At 39.5% G+C, this 24861-nt stretch overlaps 1 protein-coding gene across 4 annotated transcripts in view; it reads right to left on the bottom strand.

Moving 5' to 3' along the window:
- Positions 1-572: 572 nt before the first annotated feature.
- The window catches only part of TNIK (TRAF2 and NCK interacting kinase), a 273951-nt gene continuing 249662 nt past the window's right edge, over positions 573-24861 (bottom strand). For all 4 annotated transcript variants that reach the window (XM_070945925.1, XM_070945923.1, XM_070945924.1 and 1 more), the window contains 10 exons: positions 23522-23686; positions 18821-18935; positions 15787-15957; positions 13684-13827; positions 10535-10669; positions 9039-9139; positions 7490-7639; positions 6554-6713; positions 5706-5845; positions 573-3856 (listed from right to left, as the gene is read on the bottom strand). In XM_070945925.1, the coding sequence (XP_070802026.1) occupies positions 3773-3856; positions 5706-5845; positions 6554-6713; positions 7490-7639; positions 9039-9139; positions 10535-10669; positions 13684-13827; positions 15787-15957; positions 18821-18935; positions 23522-23686 (1365 nt within the window). In that variant the 3' untranslated portion in view covers positions 573-3772. The remainder of the gene's footprint in view (positions 3857-5705; positions 5846-6553; positions 6714-7489; positions 7640-9038; positions 9140-10534; positions 10670-13683; positions 13828-15786; positions 15958-18820; positions 18936-23521; positions 23687-24861) is intronic.

Here is a 24861-nt window from a genome sequence, read left to right as displayed (position 1 = left end):
TTGTGTGGAATGCCATATATTAATTGGCACGATGCTGAGCAAACATATGGAAACCTCTATCTTAGGTATTCAATAGAGTTCCACTGGGTGCCAACACAAAAAGCACTGAAGTTATAAAAGTGCTGGTGGTTGGTATGAGGTGAGCCCTCCCTTTTACAGCACCAATTTTGAGCTCTATATTACAAAATTAGGTCAATGACAATGGAAGGTAAAGGGTGGGCAAATCTTTATATTAACAGAAGTGCCTTGCTTGGATCTTCCATTGGAAGAAAATGTCCATAGATTCAGACATACTGAATGTCACTCAGCAGCCACATATTTGCTTGATTGTATTTGTTTTCTATCTTTGAGACAAGTTCTTATAGGTCTCTCCAGCATCTTAATTTTATTATTTTCCTTCAAATGGAGAACTTCATTTTTTAAAGTATATATCATTCCATTAAATCATTTTTTGAGGCAAAAGGAAAGAGTACTGGAGAGTACTTGAGGCTGGGTAGCAATACGTAGAGATAAACATCTATTGTTAAAATTACTTGCATATTTCATTAGCTGACCTTGGCTGATCACAAAAATCAGTACAGATTTTATATGTAGATGGAAGCCAGGAAAGTCCAAGACTATAGAAGACATGAGCAAGTAACGTCAAGAAATCTAGATGGATGTGTCCATGAAGTAACTAGAAGTTGAGCTCAATTTGAGATGTTTTTGGATGACTCAATTTTGAGTCAGTCTCCTGGTGACTGCCTCGGTAAGTCCCTGCAGTTTTCTTGGCACGATTTCAGAAGCAGTTTGCCCTTCCTTACAAGGGTTGAGACTGTGTGACTGGCCCAAGGTGACCCAGCTGGCTTTGTACTAAGGCAGGACTAGAACTCATGGTTTCCTGGTTTCTAGCCCAAGAGCTGCTACATCAAACTGTCTCTCTTTTATAAATTAGGTTACAACATTTTCTGGTTGTAATAATTGATTATAAATTAATCATTTGATCTGTAGAAGTTGGAGTAATGTTAGGCTTGCAAAAATCCTAACTAAATAACGTAATGAAAGAATCCTAATTAACCCCTTTGTGAGCTTAGCCAAAAATGGAGGGAGTGCAACTTTGATGCTCAGAATGCATGCAGAGCGGATTTGAATGTCCATCTTGGAGATAATGTGTCAATGTTGGAGTCTGAACTTATGACTCTGTATATTAGCCCCTTTTTAAAGGGGGAAGAAACAAGATCCTCTGACATAGATCTTCTGACATAGATGATCACCAACTCCTCCCACCGTGTCTTATTACAGAAAAGCCACCAAACAGTATGAAGTTGAAAGGTGCCAGCAAACACTCTCTTCAGAAAGTTTGGAAGCACCAATTACGTTGAATACTAATGACAGAGCATGCTTAACCTGAAAGGTTCATCTGGTTGTACATATAGCCAGCACTGCTATCACTATCATCTCTCTAGGCCAGATAGTGAATGTGGATGACAAACATGAGCTTATTTCTGATGGAATGTATCATTAAGAAAGATATCAATTATTTCTCCCATCCAGCTTGCATATGCCTATCCAGAAAGCTTGTTTCCGAGAAGTCAGTGACTTCTGATGACTTTCAAGAGTAACATAGACTAACTGAGCTTGTAACTCATAACTTCATGTATGCATAATGATAGCAATACGTTCTGAGCTCCTGGCTTCCAGTAATTTTGGGTAGCCTCTCTGACAGATGACTTTGCATGGTTGTGTGTTTATAGCCAACTGCTCTCACGGACCAATGCATTGTGACTACAGTAGCATCAACTGGCATATACAGTCAAAATTCTGAAGTTATGGAATGGTTGAAAGGGGAGGGGGGAATGGAAATGGAGAGTTTGATGTCAGTTTTCCACTTCTCAAAAACCTGGCCTCTGCAGAATACTCAGCTATTCCTTGGACTGGCCAGTTAAACTCTCCGAGTATCTATGGGAGCTAATAAGGAAGAGGGAACTGAAATAAAAATAAAATGAGGTAGGTTAAAAATAGCAAAACAGATCCAATTATGTTATATCCAGAAACCAGGGAGGAGAATCCAGGCTTGGAGACAGTGGAAATAACTAATTTAAAAATACAAATAATTTGAACAAAGCATATAAAGACAGAGATAAATTCAAATGAAAAACATACATTCTTCTGCACATTTGTTCATCATTATACAGATGGGTACACGGGGGAAGGGCAGAAAGATGAAATCTAAATGTCAGATAACCAATCAATGAAACCCTCCTTTAATCCGCTCTCCTTCTCCTGCACGTCTTCGTACCGAGAGGTGAATATTTTATTAAGATTTTCCATTATTGAGAAGAGGACACCATTAGATTAAAAAATACTGATCTGTATTTGGGACTTCCATCTTGGAAATATCGGAATGATGTCGTCTCTTTTGTAATTTTTAGTGGAAGAAATAAAACACACCAGTATCTACAAGGAATCATGCCCCCTTATCCCCCGAAGTAAAGTACAACTGTACAGAATAGGTATGATTTGGATTCAAACACATCCGAGTTAAAATGCCTTACGTATCAAGCTGCTAGGGGCATTCTTTAGCCACTCTTTGGAATCTTACAACCCATTTCAATTAGCTTCCCATTTAGAGATACCTTCGTGTTACAGCTTGGAGAAAGGCAACAAGTGGGAATGACTAACAAGAATGGCACTGCTGTTTTTTTTTTTTTTTTTTAATCAATGAGCACCATTATGCAAAGATCTATAAAGAAGAGCATTGATCAGCCAGATGTATTCAGCTTGTGACCTCGCTGGCTGGGAATCTGGGGAGGTGGCATCTCATCCCATCTGGAGATGGCCAGGCTGGGGAAGAAGTAGTATGAACTGAAAGATTGACAAAAAGTTAACTCTTATCACAATCATCTTATATTCTCCAAAGCTAGGAGTCTAGCCATTTAGATTTCCCAAAGGAATGGGACAAAAATCTCATGTATACTCTTATCTGAAATATCTTTGACCGGTTTGCAAAAAATAAAAATAAAATAAAACAAAAACAACCACAACAAAATAATCCTCACACAAATGTCCATAAAAGGAAAAAGAGTTTACAAAAAGTGGCCACTCTATGGTTAGGGCCTCTCACACAAAGATTAAAAATGGTACATTTATTGTGCTCTCTTGCATCAGTTTTAAGTGATAACTTCTTAACAGCAGTTCTCAGCCTAACCTCCACACAGATGTGTTTGATTACAACTCCCATCATTCCAAACCAACATACCCATTTGGCTCGCTAGCCATGATCATGGGAGCTCTAGTCCACCACACCTAAAAGACACCAGGTCAGGGGAATCTGCCTTACATCGTACTATATAATTGGTGCTAATAGGCAGACATTATTAAAACAGATATTCTGTTTTAACTTTAAGACCTGTCTCTATTCATACAAACTCAGGATCAAGGAAAAAAAAATAATTATTATTTTTAAAAACCCTAGAGCCGATTCTATCACAGCTTAGTTTGAACACCTCGGAGAGGTTTATTCAGCTAAACCTCTTCAGCGTTGGTCCTTTCCTGCTCAAACAGTGTTGCATTCTTGGGATCTTGAAGAAACCTGCATTCCGAAATCACTGTGGGAAAAGTATGTCATGTTCTCAGAATGTGGCTCCATGAGCAGACTGTGATCACCGAAGAAAGCTACAGGATCCACAATATCTTCTCCTTCGCTTGCTCTGACAGTGTAACTCTGCAAATTCAGATGTCCTTCAAAATTTAACACATCTTGGCATCAAAATCAGCACCACATGCCCTTTCATTACCAGTTCATCATGGAATTTCTGTTCAGGGTCATGAAAAATACTTGGCTACTTCCCCCTGATCTTACCGATGCAAAAAATACCTGTTTGGAAAGAAAGTATTCTGATTAAATATAAATGGGAAAAAAAAGTCTCTTCCTCCCTCCCACACATTTCTGTATTTAATCAGAAGGATCTAGAGACTTAATTAAACATGTCTGTTTAGTTTCTCCATTTGATCATTCATTTAAACAACCATGTCTACTATTTTTATCTTTAAAAACTCAGAATGTTTTTAAAACCATTCTCCGTGTCTTTGGACCACACTCCCAGAATTCTCACACAATATGGGAACCAAACAGGGATGAGATGCTCCTGGTTCGGACCGGATAGCCGGATCCAATAGCGATGGCGGCATGTGGTTCGAAGAACCGGTAGCAAAAATCCCTGTGCCGCCCCCCCCCCATTACCAGCTGAGCCGTTCAATCATCAGAGGCTTTTTTAAAAAAACTTTTAAAAGCATTTTTTCTACCACCTCTTCAGCCGAAAAAATGCTTTTAAAAATAATAAAAAAAAAGCCTCTGATGATCGTGCGGCTCAGCTGGGATCGTCAGAGGCTTTTAAAAGCATTTTTTCTACAACCTCTTTGGTTGAGGAGGTTGTAGAAAAAATGCTTTTAAAAGAAAAAAAAAAGTTGGCCACGCCCACCCAGTCATATTACCCCACCACCAAGCCACGCGCACAGAACCAGCAGTAACAAATTTTACATTTACACCACTGGCACCAAGCTGAATGCGAATTATCAGATGACTGCAAAGAACATAAATCCTTCTATTCCCTACCATTCAGTCAGAACTGAAGAAGCTTCTTGGATGAGAAGCTAAATGTTTTCAAGGGAAAAAAAATCCCAGGAAAGTCTTTTGGAAAAGCACCTTTGGGACAACCATGGCCTGGATGATTTAAAAGCTCCATAGATATCAGGGAAATCAATGCAAAATCTATAATTATATCAATTACTTTATTGAATAGGGATGTTTTGTAAATTGGGTTTGGGATAGAAGAAGATGATTGCAAGGATTTTCGCCTTCTTTAGAAGGGTTGGGTTTTGGGGTGTTTATTTAAAAAAAAAAACTTTTTTCCCCTCTTGTTAATACTTTATTGAACAGAGAATGTGATAAAATAATGGAAGTCCTTTGGATTCTTTTAATGACTAGGATTATACAAGTTTACTTAGAGTGTGAGAACTATCAGTAGGATTTAAATACATTTATGCTGTGAAAATAAACTCTTGATGTTTTACTTTTCAAATTTGGAAATTATTTGTAAGTCCACATTGCATGAAAAATGTGACCTCTTATGAATGAGGACATGTTTTCAGAATGTTCTGTGATACATGGAAGAAATATTTCTTTGTGTGGAATGGTACTCAGATGTTTCATATATATTCTTTTTATTAAAAAGAAAAAAAAAGCTTTGCTGCTGTTTTTTAAGCAAAATAAGCTTTTCAGATGTGTCTGTTTTAGCAACCATGCAACACTGAAACACAGATTACAGAATTTTAGACTCTGAATTGACTCACACCTGGAAGCAGGGGATGGTCCTATATTTTTACAGCCTACCTTCCAGATAAACCAGCCTATTTTAAAGAACATTTAAGGGATGTAAGTAAGATCTTCAGAACATAGAATTCCCCACCAAGCATGGCTCTTTGTTGAGAATTCTAAATGTGAAATCTACACATCTGGAGAAGTTCAGAACAAACAAGTGTGCAGTTTTGGGGAGAAGGACGTGGACCTTCTGGCTCCTCCAGATGTTAGTAGAGAACATATGTTTCTAACCTAACATTCCCATAATCAGGTAGAACCAATGAGTTAAAACTCTTGGGGGCTGGAGGCTATCCACACTGATTCGAGAAAAATCACCCCAAGCATAGAGTCCTGAAAATAGACTTACCTTATCATTTCTTTCACATAGAAACTTTAACCGCTGGGCACGCTTGTGCATAAATACTCCATCCAAATGTCCCGTCTCCACGGATCGTATCTCAATAGCTTTCTCACCCCAGCCCATTATTTGATTGGAGTGAATATAGGCTTGTCATAAAACAAACAAACAGACAACCCATAAACATTCAGTAATATCTTCTGATAAAAAACAGCTGGAAAATAGCTTCCCTAGCAGGTATTATTATTCACAATGGAAATGTCATAGGGTCGAAGTTCAAGACATCAATCAGCATCCTGGTTCCATCATTAAAATATAGAAAAATAGATAATTTTAGCTTTGTTGTTGTTCAATTGCTAAGATATGTCCGACTCTTCACTATCCCATAGACCCTAGTACTCCAGGACCCCTGTCCTCCACTGCCCAAACTCATGCCTGCTACATTGAAGACCCAATTTAACCATCTCATCGTCTGCCATGTCTTTCTCCTTTTGCTTTCAATCTTTCCCAACATCAGGGTCTTTTTCTCTGAGTCCTCTCTTCTCATTTGGTGGCCAAAGCACATGAGCTTCAGTTTCAGTATCTGTCCTTCCAAAGGACAGCCAGGATTGAGTGACTGATTTGATCTCCTTGCAGTCCAAGGGACTCTTAAGAGTGTTGTCCAACACCACAATTCGACACCATAATTCTTGCTTACCTCACTCTAACTATATCAATCTATGTCATCACCATCTTTATCTTTAAAGAGAAGAAGAAGGAGTAGGAGTAGGAGTAAGAGTAGGAGGAGGAGGAGAAAGAGAAGAAGAAAAAGAGAAATAAAAGTAGTAGTAGTAGTAGTAGTAGTAGTAGTGACATACCCACTGAAGTGGGCATTTCTCCCCACTGGAGCACCACATCTTTTGTTATGCGTCCATAGGTATTAACGTATACTCCTTCATCCTCATAGCACACAAGCATTTCCATTCCATCTGTCTTGGGTAAGATGACGATGGCATGAGGTGTAATATTGCCCTGAATCTATGGATAGAACAGAACATCCCCCAAACCAGCATTAAGTCACATTTTCAGGGTAAGAAGAGCCAACCTGCTTTGGTATAGGTCACTATAAGCAGAGCAATCATCAGCCTAGTAAAATTATATGTGCTTCCAGGATTACGGACTGCACATTGGCTATGTCTTTTGACAAGCTTGCCGGAGTTATGCTATAGTCTACCCATAAGACAGAAGGTTTATCAAAACTTGGCTGACAAAGTATAAGAACTCTGGGAATAACGGGAAGCTTCTTACAGCTCAGGCTCAAATTAAGCTCTGTTTAATATCTGAGACACATACTTGGATATATTCATGTTTAAATCCATTAATATGAGCAGGGATATTCTAGCTTAAGTGGTTCCGCTTAATTGCATTTTATGTTTGATATGCTTTTCTGCTAGTTTGCAAAGACATATTCATTGCTGTTTGTGGGCAAAAATATTCTTTAACTAATAAAACAAAATTAAATATCCAATTGAGTTAAAAATGGAAGCAACACTGAACAGAAGCATTCAACGATAGAAATTACATAGCTATAAATGGAAACAGGACTAAGAGTTTTCTGCAGCAGGATATTCCAAAGCTTATAGCTATCATAAAGACCCTCCAGAGGTTTCTACAGCTGAATTATTTCTTTTGATGACAGAATCGGAAACAAAGACTTTCCAATCGTTAATAATTATAGCTAAATGGCATCAGATTATTATGGTTTCCTGCCCATCCCATTCACAAAAGTAACCATAGAGCAGCCTCAGACTTACATGAGATGGTATGTAGATGTCGTAAGAATTGCCTGAATCTACATCAATAACATGAAAGCCAGTATGTGACCCAAAGATGACTTTCAACCTCTGTCCTTCTTCTACTGTGAGGTCAACAAGCAACGGTTTGTGCTGAAGATCTGCAAAAGACTTTTTAAAATCCCCTCAATGAATTTTTTTGAGTGAGATGCAAAGTAATTAAATAAATATCCTAATAATTAGGATTCAGTGGCAACAAAGTGACAGTCTGACATTCTCCTTTTAAAAATGTGCTCCTCTATGTCTCCTAGTTTACAGTCTTTGCAGATTTAGACAAAATTAAGCTTTTTAAAATATATTGATCTATTACGAGAAGGTCTAAAGTTCCATAGGAAAGTTCCACGGGAATTTTGCCTCTTTAGTTTTAAGGATTTTTTGAGAGTGAGCCCATTTCACATGTTGCATGAACAAGAATTTCTTAAACCCATTAAGAAAACTGTAGTTTCCAAGGGCCACCAGGCTGATTTATTCATTATGTTCTGATACATAGGCTGGAGAAGACATTTGCATTCTGCCCCCATTCCTGCTGTAACAATTCTATAGCTTTCATTACACTTAAAAACTGAACAGAAAGAGGATTTTAGGATTAAAGGCAGGGGTGAAATTCAGCCAGTTCTATCCAGCTTAGGTGAACCAGTAGCGGTGGCTCCAGGAGGCTGCACCCACCCGCGCGGACGTCATGACGTCCCTTTTTTCTGACTATTTCAGCCTCTGCACATGCGCAGAAGGCTTTGCAAACCAGTAGGGAAGGTAAGTGAATTTCACCCCTGATTAAAGGGATATCTAGACCTAAATAGGAAACCCTTTTGGGTTCTGATTTAATCCAAGGTGCAGAAAACCTTGAGCGTGGCATTGTTACTTCTTCTTTGAAATGAGCATTTCAAACCCCTCACATTCAGATCTTGGACTAACTTCTAGGCTGTGCACTTTCATTACTTATTTGCTTTTAAACTCCTTAGTGAAGAGGAACAAGATTGTTACAAAAAGTCAGAAAGGGGAAACAACCTAGAAAAAACCCGGTTCCATTTTATCAAATTGTTCCAAATACTCATTAGGCCTCTTTGGGATGTACACAGATTGGGGTAGAGTAGCTTGGGTCACCGTCCTACCTCTTGTCCTAAGATGGAAGGAGCAATCACTTAAATGTGAAATCCATTGGCTAACTACGTGGACTGCGATCTTTGTAAAATCCAGGACATTACTGCAGTGTTGAATCTTACAGACATTTCAGATATATATGCAGCCCTACCAAACATGGTATCCAGTCAGAGCACAACCAGTAATTTAATAATGGCACAGTCAGATTTGGTTGCTAAGAACTTCAGTGGATAAGAAAAGCAGCTCTAATGATGTGGTATTAATTTTTTTTTGCCAAGGGCATGAGTTGAAGTCATTATTTGCTATAGGTAGCTAAACACCAGTAATGAATGACAGATATTTTTATCTGCAAAAAACATTAATAAATGTATGAGTAGTGATATTTTTTGGTAACATAAAACACAAAACATACCTTAAATGCCATAAACTTGTGATAAGGTTTAGGAGCCCAAGCATATATCTCTACAGCATTCTTTAAGGCAATCACCAAGAACTTGATTCTCTCATATTTCACTAAAATTGAAATAAAGCTAAATTTTTAAAACATCCTATTTACATAAACTAAAATACAAAATTGAATCGTTTTTTTTCTCAATAAATAGATAGATAGATAGATAGATAGATAGATAGATAGATAGATAGATGATAGATAGATAGCACAGAGAATCAGAATCAGGCTTCTTCATAAGCCTGGATACTACCCTTTACACATAAAGGCAACCATTTAATTTTCTTGTCTATTTGTCACTCATATGGTTGCCATATCTTAAGCAAATTAAAGATGGCAACATATTTTGGGTCTTTATCGTAATTAGAGAACTCCAATTAATACAAATGCAGGCCTTTGAAGAAAGGCATGCAGTATCTGGAAGAAAACTGGATTTAAGTTGAGAAAAGTAATTTCACATGTAATACTATCTTTAATAAGACGGTCCTCTTCTTATAAACTTTTGAGTTACTTTCACCAATACGAACAAACCTGTTGAAACCCCCAATCTAGAAGGTCTGGGAAAGTGGGAAAATATGGGAAAGGGTTAATTTATAGTGTGCTGCATACATATCTTGCACATTGGGGGGCTGAATATTCACCATTTTGAATTCTACCCCATTCGGTCATCCACTCCCATTAGATATTGAGGCATACCTGACAATTATCTAAGGTATGAACTGCATTGTGCATGTTTTTATATTTAGCTGGACTTACAAACAAAATGGACTTACAATCAGATTCTTGGAAGATAACCTCTTTGTAAGTGGAGGACTATCTACATTCATTCAGTGAATAATGTATGATTTAAGGTTAGAACATGGTGAGCAGAAAATACTGTTTACGACAATGAAAGTAATTGATTTAAAATCATAACTTCCGTAGATTTTGCCAAAGCAAAGTAAGTCTACTGAAATCAACCAGTCCCCCCCACCGCCAAAAAAACCTTGATGTGCAATGCTTTCAACTATTTGACCAGAACAAAAAAATCCATTTGTTGATTAACGTTTTAAGGAAATTCGGGAATTAAGACCATGCCTGCCTATTCCATTCACGGTCCAATTTTACATACAAGAATTGAAAACGACACTGGAACACAAACCAATCCATAACATGTTCAACGTGTGCATATTAAACCCCCGCAATAGTCCTGTGGTCCTGTGAATCAGGTAGAAGATAATTTATGAAGTGTAGTACATCACCATCCATCTTGTTGCAGAAAACTACTTCTGCAATTGCGGCATTAGCCACATCAAGGCTTCTATGGAAGATTTGGGGATTGTTATCAATGCCCCAAGAACATAGTTTGCTACACAGGACTTGCATGGGTCTTATGTGATAGGAATACTGATTTTATGAATTTACTTGCTCTGCATGCAAGAGAGCTTCCACCAGTATTTGTGTAATTGTTTTATACTTACCAACTTTATAATGGATGCAGCCTTCCAAATCACCTACAGTAATCCAGCCTTGTTTCTTTTCTACCTCTGGATCATTGTGCAATATTCTGTTTCTTAACCATGAAAGGTAGTAAACTCGAAGCTTATTCTTCTTTCCTGTTGAGACATGTAGCTCATTTTTTCTACCATAGATAGATAGATAGATGGATAGATAGATAGATAGATAGATGCCACCAACTATAGACAATATGTTTAATTCATTTGCTTTTTCCTGTTTCATTATTCTGTTCAAGCAAGTTAATTTGGGGGATATTAACTGGTTTTTTAAAAAATCCACAGTACACATATGCAACACGAGGGGTGCTTCTCATTTCATTCTGTATTTATTTTCTATTCTCTCTCTATCTCACGCAAGTGGACAAATCCTTTTGGAACATTACAATATGCTTGTGCTAGTCTTCCTGAATACTAAAATATTTTTATCACCATGTATTAAAAATTGTCACTGCTGGCTTTTCTACTACAGACACAGCCAAACTGATGCCCTCCAGTTATTAAACACATCAACATGCTTCTGATTTCTGGAGATCATATGGTGAGGTCCTCCAGGAGAGATATGGCAAACTGAAGATGTCTGTGAAAGTGGAGCTGATGATCATGGCAAAGACCAAGGAACTGACGGGGTTGACAAGTTCCTTAGAATCTCTCCAGTTAAACAGAGGATAGGAGATCCTTCTTTTCCTTCTTGTGCCATATCTGTCATCGGACGTTGGCGATCATGTTGACGATCCTATTTTTATCAACAGCTGCACAAAAAAGTACTGTTGAGTTTTGTCCAAACAAGTCCCTTAGGTTTTGCAGCCATGATCTTCTTCTGCCTGGATCTCGTTTGCCTTCAATCTTTCCTTGGAGGATTAAGTGAAGTATGCCGTATTTTTCTGGGCGTCACAACACATGTCCAAAATATTGTAACTTTAGCTTTTTTATGGTTTTGATTATTTCCCTTGACTTTCCCAGGCTGCATATCACCTCCTCATTTCTGATTTTGCCAACCCAACTTATACTTAACAGCCACTGTAAATCCACATTTCAAATGCTTCTAGTCTCTTCAAGTGGCTTTCTGTCAGAGACCAACTCTCCACTCCTTAGAGCAGGATAGAAAAGATGTAGCATCTGACAAGCCTGATTTTCAATCTTAGGCTTATGTCGTGATTGCAGAAGACCTTTTTCATTTTGAAGAATGCTGTTCGAGCTTTCTCTATCCTTGTCTTTACTTCAGTGATCATGTTCCAGCGTTCATGTAAATTAGAACCAAGGTACGTGATCCTTTCAACTTTTTCTATTGGTATTCCTTTCAAAGTTATCGGTGGTAAATTAATGGGTTGTATGCTGATGACCATGATCTTGATTTTTGAGGTATTAAGCTTCAAGCTGTATTCCAGATGGCTACTTTACACACAATCAGAGAAGGACAATTGTTTTCCATGAGTGTGAGCACTGACGGCCAAAGGGATTAATCCTCTTGCTTGCAACTATGTGGAGACTTTTAAGACACTAACCTCACTTTCTCTTTACTTTTGGAAATTGCCTATTAACTATCTTAAATTTATTAGTGATCTTTGGAATGAGAAGTTTGAAAAACCTTCATTGGGCCAGTTTATCTTCAACTCTGAACAAACAGAAAATTAATTATAAGCTTAAGAACTTAAAGAATTTGAAATAAACAGAAAAAGCTAAACATAATATTGATCTAAGAAAGTTATAAAATGGATTAAGGATCCAGATAAATTTGAAATACTGATAGTCACTGTAAGATTTTGGAATTAATTATAAAAAATAAATAGCTTATCCTTGGAAATAGATTAATTTTAGTTATTCTGACTATTGTAAGTCATAACAAAGATAACTTACTTTATAATTTTAGAAACCAGACACAAGAGGGGACTAAAGAATCTAAACAGAAGGGAAAAAAAAATAGAAGCCTGTTCTTGATTTCAGTTAAAACTGGACATACAGAATTTCAAAGATTAAAAAAAATTATATCAGAAATATTAAAGGAGATCTTTGAAGAATGGAGCCAGAATTTAGTGAAATCTATCTCAACGTTAGTGAAGACTATATTTCCTCTTCTCTTTATGTTTAATTTATATTAGTTTTTATATTGTAATCAGAATTCTTAATACAAATTATATTTTTAAAAAACCATTCTTCTGATTCAGCTAGCATGGTCAATCGCCATGGATCACGATAGCACCATTTGCCTATCACTGTTTTAGTGAACAGAAATTACAGAAAATTATATATTGCTTTGTGATTATGAATATATAAGCAATTTTATGACTACTTAAAGTTAGCAAGAGAGGGAGCAAGAAGAATTTTCAGTGTAATACACAAAGCCCAAATGGGTTAGTAGTCTAAGATCTCCTTTACTAGAATATTCTATAATCCCATTTTGGCAACCCAGAAGGGTACCCTGATAAAAGTACTAAAGAAACAAGACATATTGGGAGCAGAATCTTTCATAACTCTGGAGAGAGCTTAGAGAAGAGACAATCTGATTTGGGTGAGTGCTGAGGCCAAGCTATCCACTCGTAACACCTTAGAGTTAAGGGCTCCATTACAAGGTGATTTGACCAAACTGAATCTTCTAAATCAGCAAATATATTTGAACAGGTCCCTCTGAACTGATCCAGGATTCAACATATCTGTGTGTCAGCATATGCTATTTTTGAACATAAATGAGGTGGCTCATGCATTCATGTGAGCCAGCTGCAATGATTTAACACATGGTATGAATATATCTTGCCTGTTTTCTTCTTAATGAAATAAAAAATCTACTATTTGTTTGTTTCTGCAGCTTACGGGATACAGTACATCTACTGCTTCCATCTGACAATGGCTTGATTTTCCCAATTCATCTTCTGGACATAGAACAGACTGAAGGATACACAAGATGGTCGTGGTAAAACTGCCATCCTGTTCTTGTTTGAATGAAAGGGCAATTAGAGTCTAAACCTATGCTAGACATCGCTAACACAAAATGACCCAGTTCCAATCTGACTGGCTTATTTCATTGAAACCTGCAAAATATACCTTGGCTTTCACTACAGATGGAATTACTGTAGACACCAGGAGCATAATGGAAGCATGATGTGGTCTTGTGATTATACCTGAGATAGTTACTAGGACGTTGAGGCCTTCTAACACATCCATTTGTTGGAACCGTCTCCTATTGATCAGATTGTACACTTTTCCTTGTCCACTCCGATCCAACAGCATAAGCCCATTCTCGGTTCCCACCAGCAAGTTTACACCTACATAAGGGAAAGAAGGAGATGAAACAAAAATTGGGGTCATCAATGACAAAATAAGGGGATCAAAGTACAGCTGCAACACTACAGTTAACTAGAGAATCGATTTTTTTTTTTTAAGAATGAAAGTAATATTTAGGAAACATTTTTTAAAATTGTTTTTGTAAAATCCATGACCTTATATGGAACAGCTCATCGTCCCATGAGGCAAAATGGGGGAAGAATGTCTCTTCAAGACAGTTTTTGCAATCTGGAGTTTTATATGAATGGTATTAAAAAAATAGTATAATCAGAAACATCTGTTTCCATTTTAAGCAGGGGCAACTTATTCATTTGAACCAAGGGTCTCATTATTGGCTATATACTTCATTTGCTTAGGGAGAGAAATTAGGAAAGCTTTGGTCCTCCAGTCCTCCTTGATTTCCGTCCATTTGGCCTATGATCACGAATGAAAGAAAGTCATATAAGAATATCTGAAAGGCAAGACATGCAGCTTCCCTTCCCTGAGTTAGGAATCCTTTCTAAGAGATTTACTGATTGTATGTGTGCCTTTAATTCAGTTTTGATGCCATTGACACCACTGTTCAAAGGCTAAAGGATCAAGATATATGGCCACAGGCTTAGCCACTCTGGTAATTACTTTAATTTTGTTCGTAATTTCATTCATCCTTCGTGGATTTTTCTACACTTGAAATCTAATATTTCCTTCTAGATGCACTTCCTGAATGGACCTGAGCTTTATTTGAAAAGCACAGAAGAATTTGAGTTCTAATGATGTTATTGAAAGAAGTGATGGATTCCTGATTTTCCCATAAAAATCATGGAGGATGAAACATATGAGATACTACCCATTATGTAGTTGAGAAGGAAGCAAAGTTATAAGCAAAAGAAGTCAAACAAAAGCACTGTCATATGAACTGTGTGATAAAGGTATATATGTGTGGCAGGGCGTGTGTAGGATAGAGGTACTTAGGTTCTCCTGCTATATGCAAACTACGTCAGGAAAAAAAATGCATGCATACAGAGATCTTCCCTTTGAAGATACAAAGAGCTGGTTGAACTAAGTTGCTACAGCATATGCACATTTGTTACCCTAGATGGGGATCTTCAGTGACTGGGAGCCAGACTAACTTGATAGCAGGCTAAGCAAGAAGCTGGTTTAGAAACCACCTTCATGTAACTTGCTAACCAAAGGCAAGTCAGCTGCTTCAGGATGAGAATGCCTGAATTCCTCTTACATCTAACTGCATTCTCTCATACTGAATTTACTACTTCAAGCTGCCATCCTCTCTTCTGATAGAGAATATTTATAGCTCAGGGTTGAAATGAGGGGGGTCCATGATGCTTTCTGAGCTTGGTTATTTTCTTGCAGAAATTTCATTACCCAAACTAGATAACATCCTCAATGCAGCTTGAGTAATGAAACATCTGCAAGAAAACACCCAAGCTCAGAGAGCACCAACTTCCCCTCATCCTCTTTTCTTTCTAATATTTTCTTCTTAACCTGATGACTATTATTTCCACATTAAAATCTCTATGGGGGCAAATATTTATACAATCATTGCTGTAGAAAGAGGCTAGAATTTTGAACAGACCGCTGTATTGAACTATTTTCATTTCCTACTCGGAGCCAAGGAATTATAATTATTGCAGCTCTTGCCAATTTTAGGAAATTCTACTTTAATGTAAATTACATTAAATATATGGCCTACAAATATTCCAACTGCAATAGCAGTAAAACCATAAAAACAGCCTTTGCTTAGGCTTGAGGGACACAGATGGTCATGGCCTGCCTAACGATTTAACATTTGCATGTTCATTTCCACATATCCAGTCAGAACTGCAATAAAAACACTGGGCTAAATTCTATTATCTTCTGAACAGAAGTATTTTTTCTTCTCCCCTCTCTTTTAATCATGCAGACTTCATTTCTACTATTTACATGAATAATGAAATGTATACCCCATAAAGCAGCACACAGGATTTCTGAATTGAAGCGTTTCTTGTACTTTCGGATCTCTGGGGTATCACTATGAGGACGGATGTTGGTAGGATTCACATTTACTACAGAAATTTTTCTTGCTTCATTAAGCTTGGCCTGTTCTTGCCTCAGCAGCTCACTGGTAAATAATGCTGAAAAGGGGGAAAAAAAACACCACAGTAGCAGCTTTGTTAAATATGTAACTGAGGGATTTCATCAGATTTTAATTGCACCATTCTGGAATGGAACAAGCCTAGGGTTGCATAGCATTCAATACGGTACCTGGATGTCTTGTTGTCCTAATTATCTAAAGAGGTAAAGGTAAAGTTCCCCTCACACATATATGCTAGTCATTCCCAACTCTAGGGGGCGGTACTCATCTCCGTTACAAAGCTTAAGAGCCAGTGCTGTCCGAAGATGTCTCCGTGGTCATGTGGCCGGCATGACTAAACGCCAAAGATGCACGGAACGCTGTTACCTTCCCACCAAAGGTGGTCCCTATTTTTCTACTTGCATTTTTTACGTGCTTTTGAACTGCTAAGTTGGCAGAAGCTGGGACAAGTAACGGGAGCGCACTCTGTTACACGGCACTAGGGATTTGAACCGCTGAACTGCCAACCTTTCAATCGACAAGTTCAGTGTCTTAGCCACTGAGCCACCGCGTCCCACTAATTATTTTAATAAGTATCTACACTTTAACAAATTCTCTTTAACTAAAAAAATGGGAAAGCTGGTATGCTACAAACCAAAGACCAACGCTAACCCAAATGTGCCCCCGTAAACTTTCTTGAACATGAAGAATAAGGGGTAGATGCAGCTCAAAAGTTTGTTTCAACATTGGCCCAGACTGAAATAGGTAAAAGACAAAGGGCATCTGGTCATGTTTGCTAAGGCAGTTATTTTCTGAAGCTCTGAAGATTTCCTTTCTTTCCCTCGGTCCCTGACAGTTGATATGATGCTTCAATCAGGAAGTGACTCTAGGCATCTTACACAAGAAGATTAAGTCATCAAATAACAATAATAATGAAAAATAACAAAAAAAAAAAAAAACCAGAACCAGCAGAAGAATATACTACAGACATCATGGAGGGTAAGCCATTTTCCATCAATTACCACGGGGATCTGATCATTCCACTCCACTCCAAGGTCTATTGAAAGAAACAGTTTTTATGGCTTTATAGAAGCCCAATAGGACTGGAGCTATATGGACACCAAGGGGCATTTTATTCCACAGAGAAGTTGCAGCTACCAAGAAGATGCGTCTTATGGCTCCCATAAGATGATCTTTTTAGTTGAGATTCAAAGTGTGCCAACTGAGATAAAAACAGGCAGAATGAAAATCCTGTAGGTCAGTGGTCCCAAACCTTTTCAGTTTGGTGGCCTGGCCCAGCCCGGGGCAGGTAGGGTTATGTGATTGGCAGGTGCATGTGCACAGCTCCATTTGTGCAAGCGGCATCCCCGCACACCCTCCACTCACATGAATGGAGCTTCTTGTGCAAGAAGGTGCTTATGCTCGTGCGCAAAGCTCAGCCTTCCATCCCTCCTAGGCTGGTAAATAATTCTTTACCTATAGTGATATAGGTGATGTTAATATATAGAACCCTTATTTTATTTTCATGACCCAACGAATTTTAAAATGTCACTTATAACTTAATGTACAACTTCCTGAATTTCTTATACCTTACAAAACTGACCACATATCTCCATTTTAAGTGTAACATATCACTCAGCAGGAACTGGGTATGCCTAGTCTAGTGAAAAGAAAGACATGATACCAGGGGTGACATGATACCAGTCTTTCAATATCTGAAGGACTGCCAGTAGGAAGAGCGGTCCAATTTATTTACCAAAGTACCTGTAGTCAGGACAAGAAACAGTGGGTGGAAACTAACCAAGGAGAGAAGCAACCTAGAACTAAGGAGAAAATTCCTAACAGTGAGAATGAATAACCAGTGGGACAAATTGCCTTTGGAAGCTGTGGGTGTCTCATTACTGGAGGCTTTTAAGAAGGGATTGAACAGAAATAGTATAGGTCTCCTGTGAGAACAGGGGGTTGGACTAGATGACCTCCAAGGCCCCTTCTGACTCTGTTACTGTTTCACTATGTGTTCCTTCCTTATATTCTTCCTTCTGCTATCCATGTATTTCATGCCATCATTGTTTTTTTAATGACCTCATAATCCCTTGCGGGGTGGGCAACTGAATGGAGCTGAGTGTTTACTGGCCAGATGCCCTTCCTGTTGCCAGTGCGGAATTATATTCAGCAGATATAATCTCACCGTGCCCAGAGAGAGAGAGAAATATCTGCCTCTACCTAGGATCGAACTCACAGCCCCCTGATTGTGAGGCAAGAGCTCCACCTCTAGGCCACTGCACCACTCATCCATGTATTTCATGCCATATGCTATGTTAGGGAATGGCTATTGTCTAACTGGTTGGGTTGGCAATATATATAAACCATCAATGCATGTTTGCAGTCAAAATGTAATGTATAGCTTTAAGACTGTAATGCTGTATTGTATCATACTGTATTCTAATTGGCTGGCTCTGTAGCCAATGTACTTAAGAGGAAGCTTGAATCATGGCTTGTTTTTTCTTATTACATTATTATTGCTACCTCTACTCCTCTCTGCCTGTTCTCTCTGCATGATCACTGCTTGATCATTGCTACTTGTTGTTTTCTACTGTTTTACTGATTGTTTTACTGCTGTACTTGTTCCTGTTTGCAACTCCAAAAAGAACTGTTTTATTGCATGTGACTACAACAACTGGTAAGAAGACTTTGTTCTTGGAATATCCCTGGATTGACAATTTAACTATCTTTATCTGTGTATGACCTGGATTGTTTATTGACTTTGCTTTGCTTTTTCCTAAAAGTAAAAGAATATCACAACTCAGTGTGTCTATGTATTAACAGTGCTTATTCACAATCACTCTCAGCCGTTTCTCATGTGCACAACCTTGCTACTCAAGGGTTACTCTGCGCATATTCCTTAACATGCTAAATAAATATACCTGTAGCCGAGGATTCTTCATCATCATCTTCGTCTTCGTCAGTTGGAGAGGTCTGATACACTCTGGTGTCCACAAATGGGGCGAAAGAAGCTTTTGTACTGCTCCCCATGCCGTACTATAAAGGGAAGAACAAAGAAATGATTCATAAGGTTGTCATCATCACCCTAATCACCCATGGTATCCTTGTGTTACAATGACTTCTATGCCCAGCTGTGCAGATCTAGGTTTCCTTGTTTGTATTTTCATTTAAGGACTACTTTAATGGTATAGATAATTCATTCCTGTAGCATCTAATGGTGATTACATGCGTAAATGACCCCTTGTGGCTCATATAGCAGAGAGAGCTAGCATTCCCCCCCCCCCCACGCCAATGCTTCATGATCAAATAAGCATCACTGCGACTCTCTCTTTGGAGAGGCAAAATAATTAACCATCCTTTCCAACAGAACCATCTGATATATTCAGTTGGATTTCATCGGGCGATGAAAAAGCCAAGGTGGCTACACTCGCGTGTGTGAACTCTTGTATGTGGAACCTGGAAAAGTTTCATTCAAAACCCAGGGCAGATACAATTTTAGCAAACCAGATGAGGAACTGGTCTAGTATTGTGTGTTTCTGTGTGTCTGTGTTTCTTTGAGTTGGTGTTGATGCCTGACAACTGCCTGGACAAGACCTTGCAGTTTTATTGTCAAGGTTTTATCAAAAGTGGTTTGCCATCACCTTCTTCCTAGGATTGAGAAAGGGTGACTGGTCAAAGGTCAAACCCAGTTGGCTTCTTGTCTATGGCAGGACTAGAACTCACAGTCTCCTGGTTTCTAGCCTAGTGCCTTAATTACTACACCAAGCTGGCATTATGTTAAGCTAGCCCATATATCTCCAGCTAGCATGGACAATTCAGTTGATCCCTACGTTTTAATGGAAAAGCAGTAATCAACACCAAAGGGTTGAAAAGTTATGAAATGTACCTTCAAATTGCACTTACAGGTGACATGGTGATAAAAGTGCAATTTTAGAGTAATTATACATATCAGCAGCTGCAAATTTTCTTGAAAATGAATGGGACAGTATTCTGCCCTCTTTCTGTATCAGTGCTCATAGCAACTTTTTACTTTTTTCTAATTAGTCCATCACCTAATTCTCTTCCTTCCCTAAGTCCCAGAAAACAAGTGCACCCTCCTAAGTGACTCCCACAAAGATAGGGATTCTGCCGTGTTTAATTTCTTTGTTTTCCAATGTTAAGTGGCCTAAAACAAATGTATGAATTGGAGGCTACTTAAAAAGAAGGGGGATAGAGGTTGTCCTTGATTTACAACCATTCGTTTAATGAAGGTTTGAAGCTATGATGGCGCTGAAAAAAGTGACTTACGATCAAGCCATATCAAGAGGGAAGCCAGCACAGAAGGTCCCAATCACGGGTGAAGTCCAGCAGGTTCTGACAGGTTCTGGAGAACCGGTAGCAGAAATTTTGAGTAGTTCAAAGAACCGGCAAATGCCACCTCTGGCTGGCCCCAGAGTAGGAATGGAGATTTTGCAATATCCTTCCCCCAGGAGTGGGGAGGGAATGGGGATTTTGCAGTATCCTTCTCCCGCCACGCCCACCAGGCCACACCATGCCCACCAAGCCACGCCCACAAAACCGGTAGTAAAACAATTTGAATTTCACAACTGGTCGCAACGTAATGTCTCATTTAACGACTGTGGCAAAAAAAGGCAGTAAAATCGAGTGCAGTCTTACGATGCCTCACTTAATAACCATGCCACTTAATGATAAATTTTGCAGGCGCAATTATAGTGGTAAGTTGAGGAATACCTGCATTTGTTTTTTGGGGAGAGGGCATTTGTGTGTGTGTGTGTGTGTGTACATAAACAGGAAATCAAGGTAAAAAAAATTCATAGCGGTTGGATGATTTTCTTTGGAAACAGCCCTGCTTGCCTAATCAAAAAATTAAAGATTTCCTCATGAAGGAAATGATCAAGTCCGGGAGCTAGGCAAGATCAAGGAAGCAAGAACTGCACAGAATTCGGCAAAGTATCTTTAATGATAGTCTTGTGGAAACTGCCAAAGGAATTTCCAACCCATATCGACATAAGGGATTTCACTAAGGTGGAGTCTCTTTGAATGATCTGAAATCCTTTCTTCCCAAGTTTTTTTTGGCATCTGAGCTAAACTGCCATTTATGAGATTAGCTATAAATGGACTCCCTGGCTGTCTCTTGATTGTTTGCTTATTCTCCCTTCTATTCCTTTTGCAGCCTCCCTACAATCTCACTGCTACATTCCTTTTGATAGCTGCAAAGCTTATGCAGGAGCTAAGCTCTTGAGTTTATTTTCCTTCCTGTGTGCTGTTTATCCAGGGTCTGCTATATTTATGACCTCTATTAGGAGTCATAATAATAGGAAGCAGCAAGGGGCGGGAGGGAGGGGAATTCTTTTCACCAGGGCTATTGGATTCCTTTTCCTAGAATTTCTTTCAAAAACCACTGCCATCCAGCACCATGCCTGCAATCCGGGATAAAAGCTGTACAGGTAGTCCTTGACTTACAACTATTAATTTAGCAACAGTTTTAATTTACAACAGCACTGAAGAAAGTTACTTATGATTGTCACAGCAAACCCAGGATTATGTGATCAAAGTTTGGGTTGCCATGTTCCGGAATCACGTGATTAGCGGCTTCCGACAAGCAGTCAATCAATGGGAAGAGCCAAATTTGCTTAACGAGCACACGATTCGCTTAACAACCGTGGCAAAGAAAGATCATAAAAGTGGGTGCAAGTGCCTTGTTTAGCAAGGGAAACTCTATTCCAAATGGGGTAGAAGGTCGGGATCTACCTGTAGTCAGAGAGACATTACACTGAATAACTAACTACCTAGCCTACCATGTATAACCCAAATCATGGCAGAGTCTGTTAAAATACATGAAGGGTGAGTTTGGAGGCTGCATACTGCTTTCTAACCACTGCGCCACCATGGCAATTTCTCCGATTGGGTTACTTATTCTGCATTTATTAGGAAACTCAATCCCTGGTCACATCCTAGTTTGGTTACTGTAACATACTTTACACGGGCTGCCCTTCATGACCATCTACAAATTACAGCTTGTACAGAAGACACATGTAATTTTGAGCACCCCATGATTTGCCCATGTTCTTCTATCACTTTTGTGAACTACACTAGCTTCCCATTTCTTTCCAGGTGCAATTTAAGGTGCTGGTTATCACCTTTAAAGCCCTAGATCGCACAGGGCTAGGTTATTTGTGGGCCACTTTTCTCTGGGGGCATCTTCCGTTTCACTAGGGCTGGTAGAATGGGCATACTCCAAGTCCCTTCCCTTAAATGTTACCAGTTGGTGACACTTAGATACTGTCTTTTTAGCAACTTTCCTACACTTTACTATGAGATCCGTCAGGCTACTCTCCTCCTGGCCTTCCAAAAAGCTGTCTTGGTTTTTCCCCACAAGCTTTGGAGCTCATGGAAGCTCTACGGTTCATTTTGGGACAACGTTGTGCTTGAATGTTCTGGGACAAAGTCAGTGGTGGGATTCTACCGGTTCAGACCGGTTTGCCCGAACCAGTAGTTCCCACTTCCTGCCGAGAGTGAACCAGTTCTCTGTTGCTGTGATAGTGGGCCCGCCCACCCCCGGATTATACTGACCTTTATTTCTGCTTCTGAAGCCCAGCTGATCAGGGGCGGCAGATTGAATTGGCCCTCCTCAGCTGTTTTCCTTGCTCCTTTCCTTGTCGCTCAGCGAACCGGTTGTTCAACCAGTAGGATCCCACCCCTGGACAACCTTTCCCCAACCTTTCCAGATTTGCGGACTGGGGTGTGTGTGAGAGAGAGGGGAATGGTTCCGTGCAAGTGGAGTGCACGTGCAACTTGCTGCTTGTGCAAGTTGGGATGTGCACACAGGTGTGCACTTGCCTGCCACTTCCATGGCTTGATTGGGAACAGCTCAAGGTCCGATAGTGGGCCGTGGCCCAGGGGTTGGGGGGACCCCTGTTCTGGGAGGCTTTTGTTGGCTTTTATGGTTCCTATCGTTTTACTTTTTTTGTGAGCCACCCAGGATTATGTTACATAAGACAGGCAGCTATACAAATCTTATTTATAAATCAAATCAATCAAAAAATAAAATGTGTGGTTCTGTGAAAAGCGTGAGACTGGTCAATGAAGCTCTAGTCCCTTCTTCTGAAAACTCTGCTTCACAACGGTAATGGCTCTAAATATTGCAAGAACTGCAGTTCTTTCTTGCGTAACTATAGGGCACTGCACATCAATATTTCAAACACATAGCCATGATTGTTGAGGATCTTGGAAGATTTGGAATTTCTCCAAAATGCTGCTTAGTGCCACAACAGCACGATCAGTGATGAGAAGGTTTGAGCAAAAGTAGCAATGATTGCCTTTTCTATAATATACTTCCTGTTTCATTTGGAGGGGTTTTATAGCTACCAACATGTGGAACGACTGTATCTTGGGAGCATTCTAGCTTCTTTCTCATCCCTTTGTAACAAGAGAGGAAGTACTGCTGAGATTCTGCTTGTCATTTTAATAAAGAATGCAATTAAGAAAAAAAGAGCAGGAAAGCTCTCAAATCCCCCCGCCCCCCCCCCCACTCAAGAGTGCCTCTATAAAAAAGAATGCTACAAAGGGAAACAAAGGGAAAGAGACAAGTGTCTAAAACCCAAAGGGCCTCTGCTACCTACTTCAGCCACTGGCTCCATCTCTTGCCCATGGGTGGAGACTCTCCCCAAGCCCTCAGTCGGCGTGCCCGCAGGTGAGTGGCTTTGTTGCACTAGATCGGGAAGGTTGACATGGCCAGCAAAGCCATTGCTGGCTGGGTGGCCTGAGCGCTTGTGGTCACCAGAAGTCTGCAGAGACACAAGTCATATGGAAAAGAAGAGGAGGAGGAATTGCAGAAGGAAACACAAAAAACACAACCCCAAGGTTGCCATATCAACCCACACTCTTAAGCAAGCACAAAAACAAGACCCCGGCTTCTTGACGTACAACATGCAGCAAGAGGCAACTATTGACAGAGGTGACATTAGGAGGGCATGCAACACAAAATGAGCTCACAGGCCAGAGAGTTGGTGGCAGCATGCTTCTACATCAGATCTTATGATCTTCTTTTTTTAAAGACCGTGGAATCTAGAAATGCTAGAAATTTATACCAATGGAAAAGGCTATCGGGGAGGTGACAGGGTGCAGAAGAGATCATTATAAGGACAGTGGAGTCAACATGGTTTTCATGTTTAAAGCAGGTGTCTGGAACCTGTCGATCTGGAAATGTCTACTGGTTCCATGGCAGCCGACAACCAGAGCAGAGGTGCTGACTGTAGGATATAGAGCTTTCAAAGAAATGATTGGCACAAACAGAACCGCTTGACTAAGTGTCCTATCAGGATCTCGGGATTCTCGCACCACTAGAGCTGTGCCCCCATAGCACGGTTATTGCAAGTGTAGCCTAGCGTGATACTTGCCCTCACTGCAAATTCACTGGGCTTCTTTACTGGGCCAGAGATCATTTTAGAAATAAACTGGTGGGAAAAATGGGGGGAAAAATGTGGATCTGAATGTAGTTTCATCACAATGTGCTTGCCATCTTCTATACAGTATCTTACATTAACAGAATCCTCTAATAAGAATGTGCTGACTTTATAAGAGAGCATATTAAAATGTGCTTGACATAATTATTTGGTCTCATTCTTTATCTTTGGGTGGCAATGTTCAATTTTGACAATGCTTAACAGCATAGGGCAGGGGTCGGCAACCTTTAACACTCAAAGAGCCACAAAGGTCCTAACCAGAAGCCCCCCATTCAATTTTGGAGCTGACCGGAAGTCCAGTTCCCCCACCATAGAGTCTCCTCCTAGCATGGCATCCTTTTTCCTCCTCCTGTCCTAACTAAAAGCTCCATCAATTATGGAGCTGACTAGTGACAGGGAGCCGCAGCAGAGGAATGAAAGAGCTACATGCGGCTCCAGAGCCACAGGTTGCTGACTCCTGGCATAGATCAACTATCCCATGGGAAATATAGTAATAT

This window comes from Pituophis catenifer, unplaced genomic scaffold (assembly GCF_029215685.1).
Source record: "Pituophis catenifer annectens isolate HBS135680 unplaced genomic scaffold, rPitCat1.0.hap2 SCAF_6, whole genome shotgun sequence".
Taxonomy (NCBI): domain Eukaryota; kingdom Metazoa; phylum Chordata; class Lepidosauria; order Squamata; family Colubridae; genus Pituophis; species Pituophis catenifer.
Note: the sequence above shows the minus strand (reverse complement) of the source record. Positions and strands in the feature narration are given on the sequence as shown.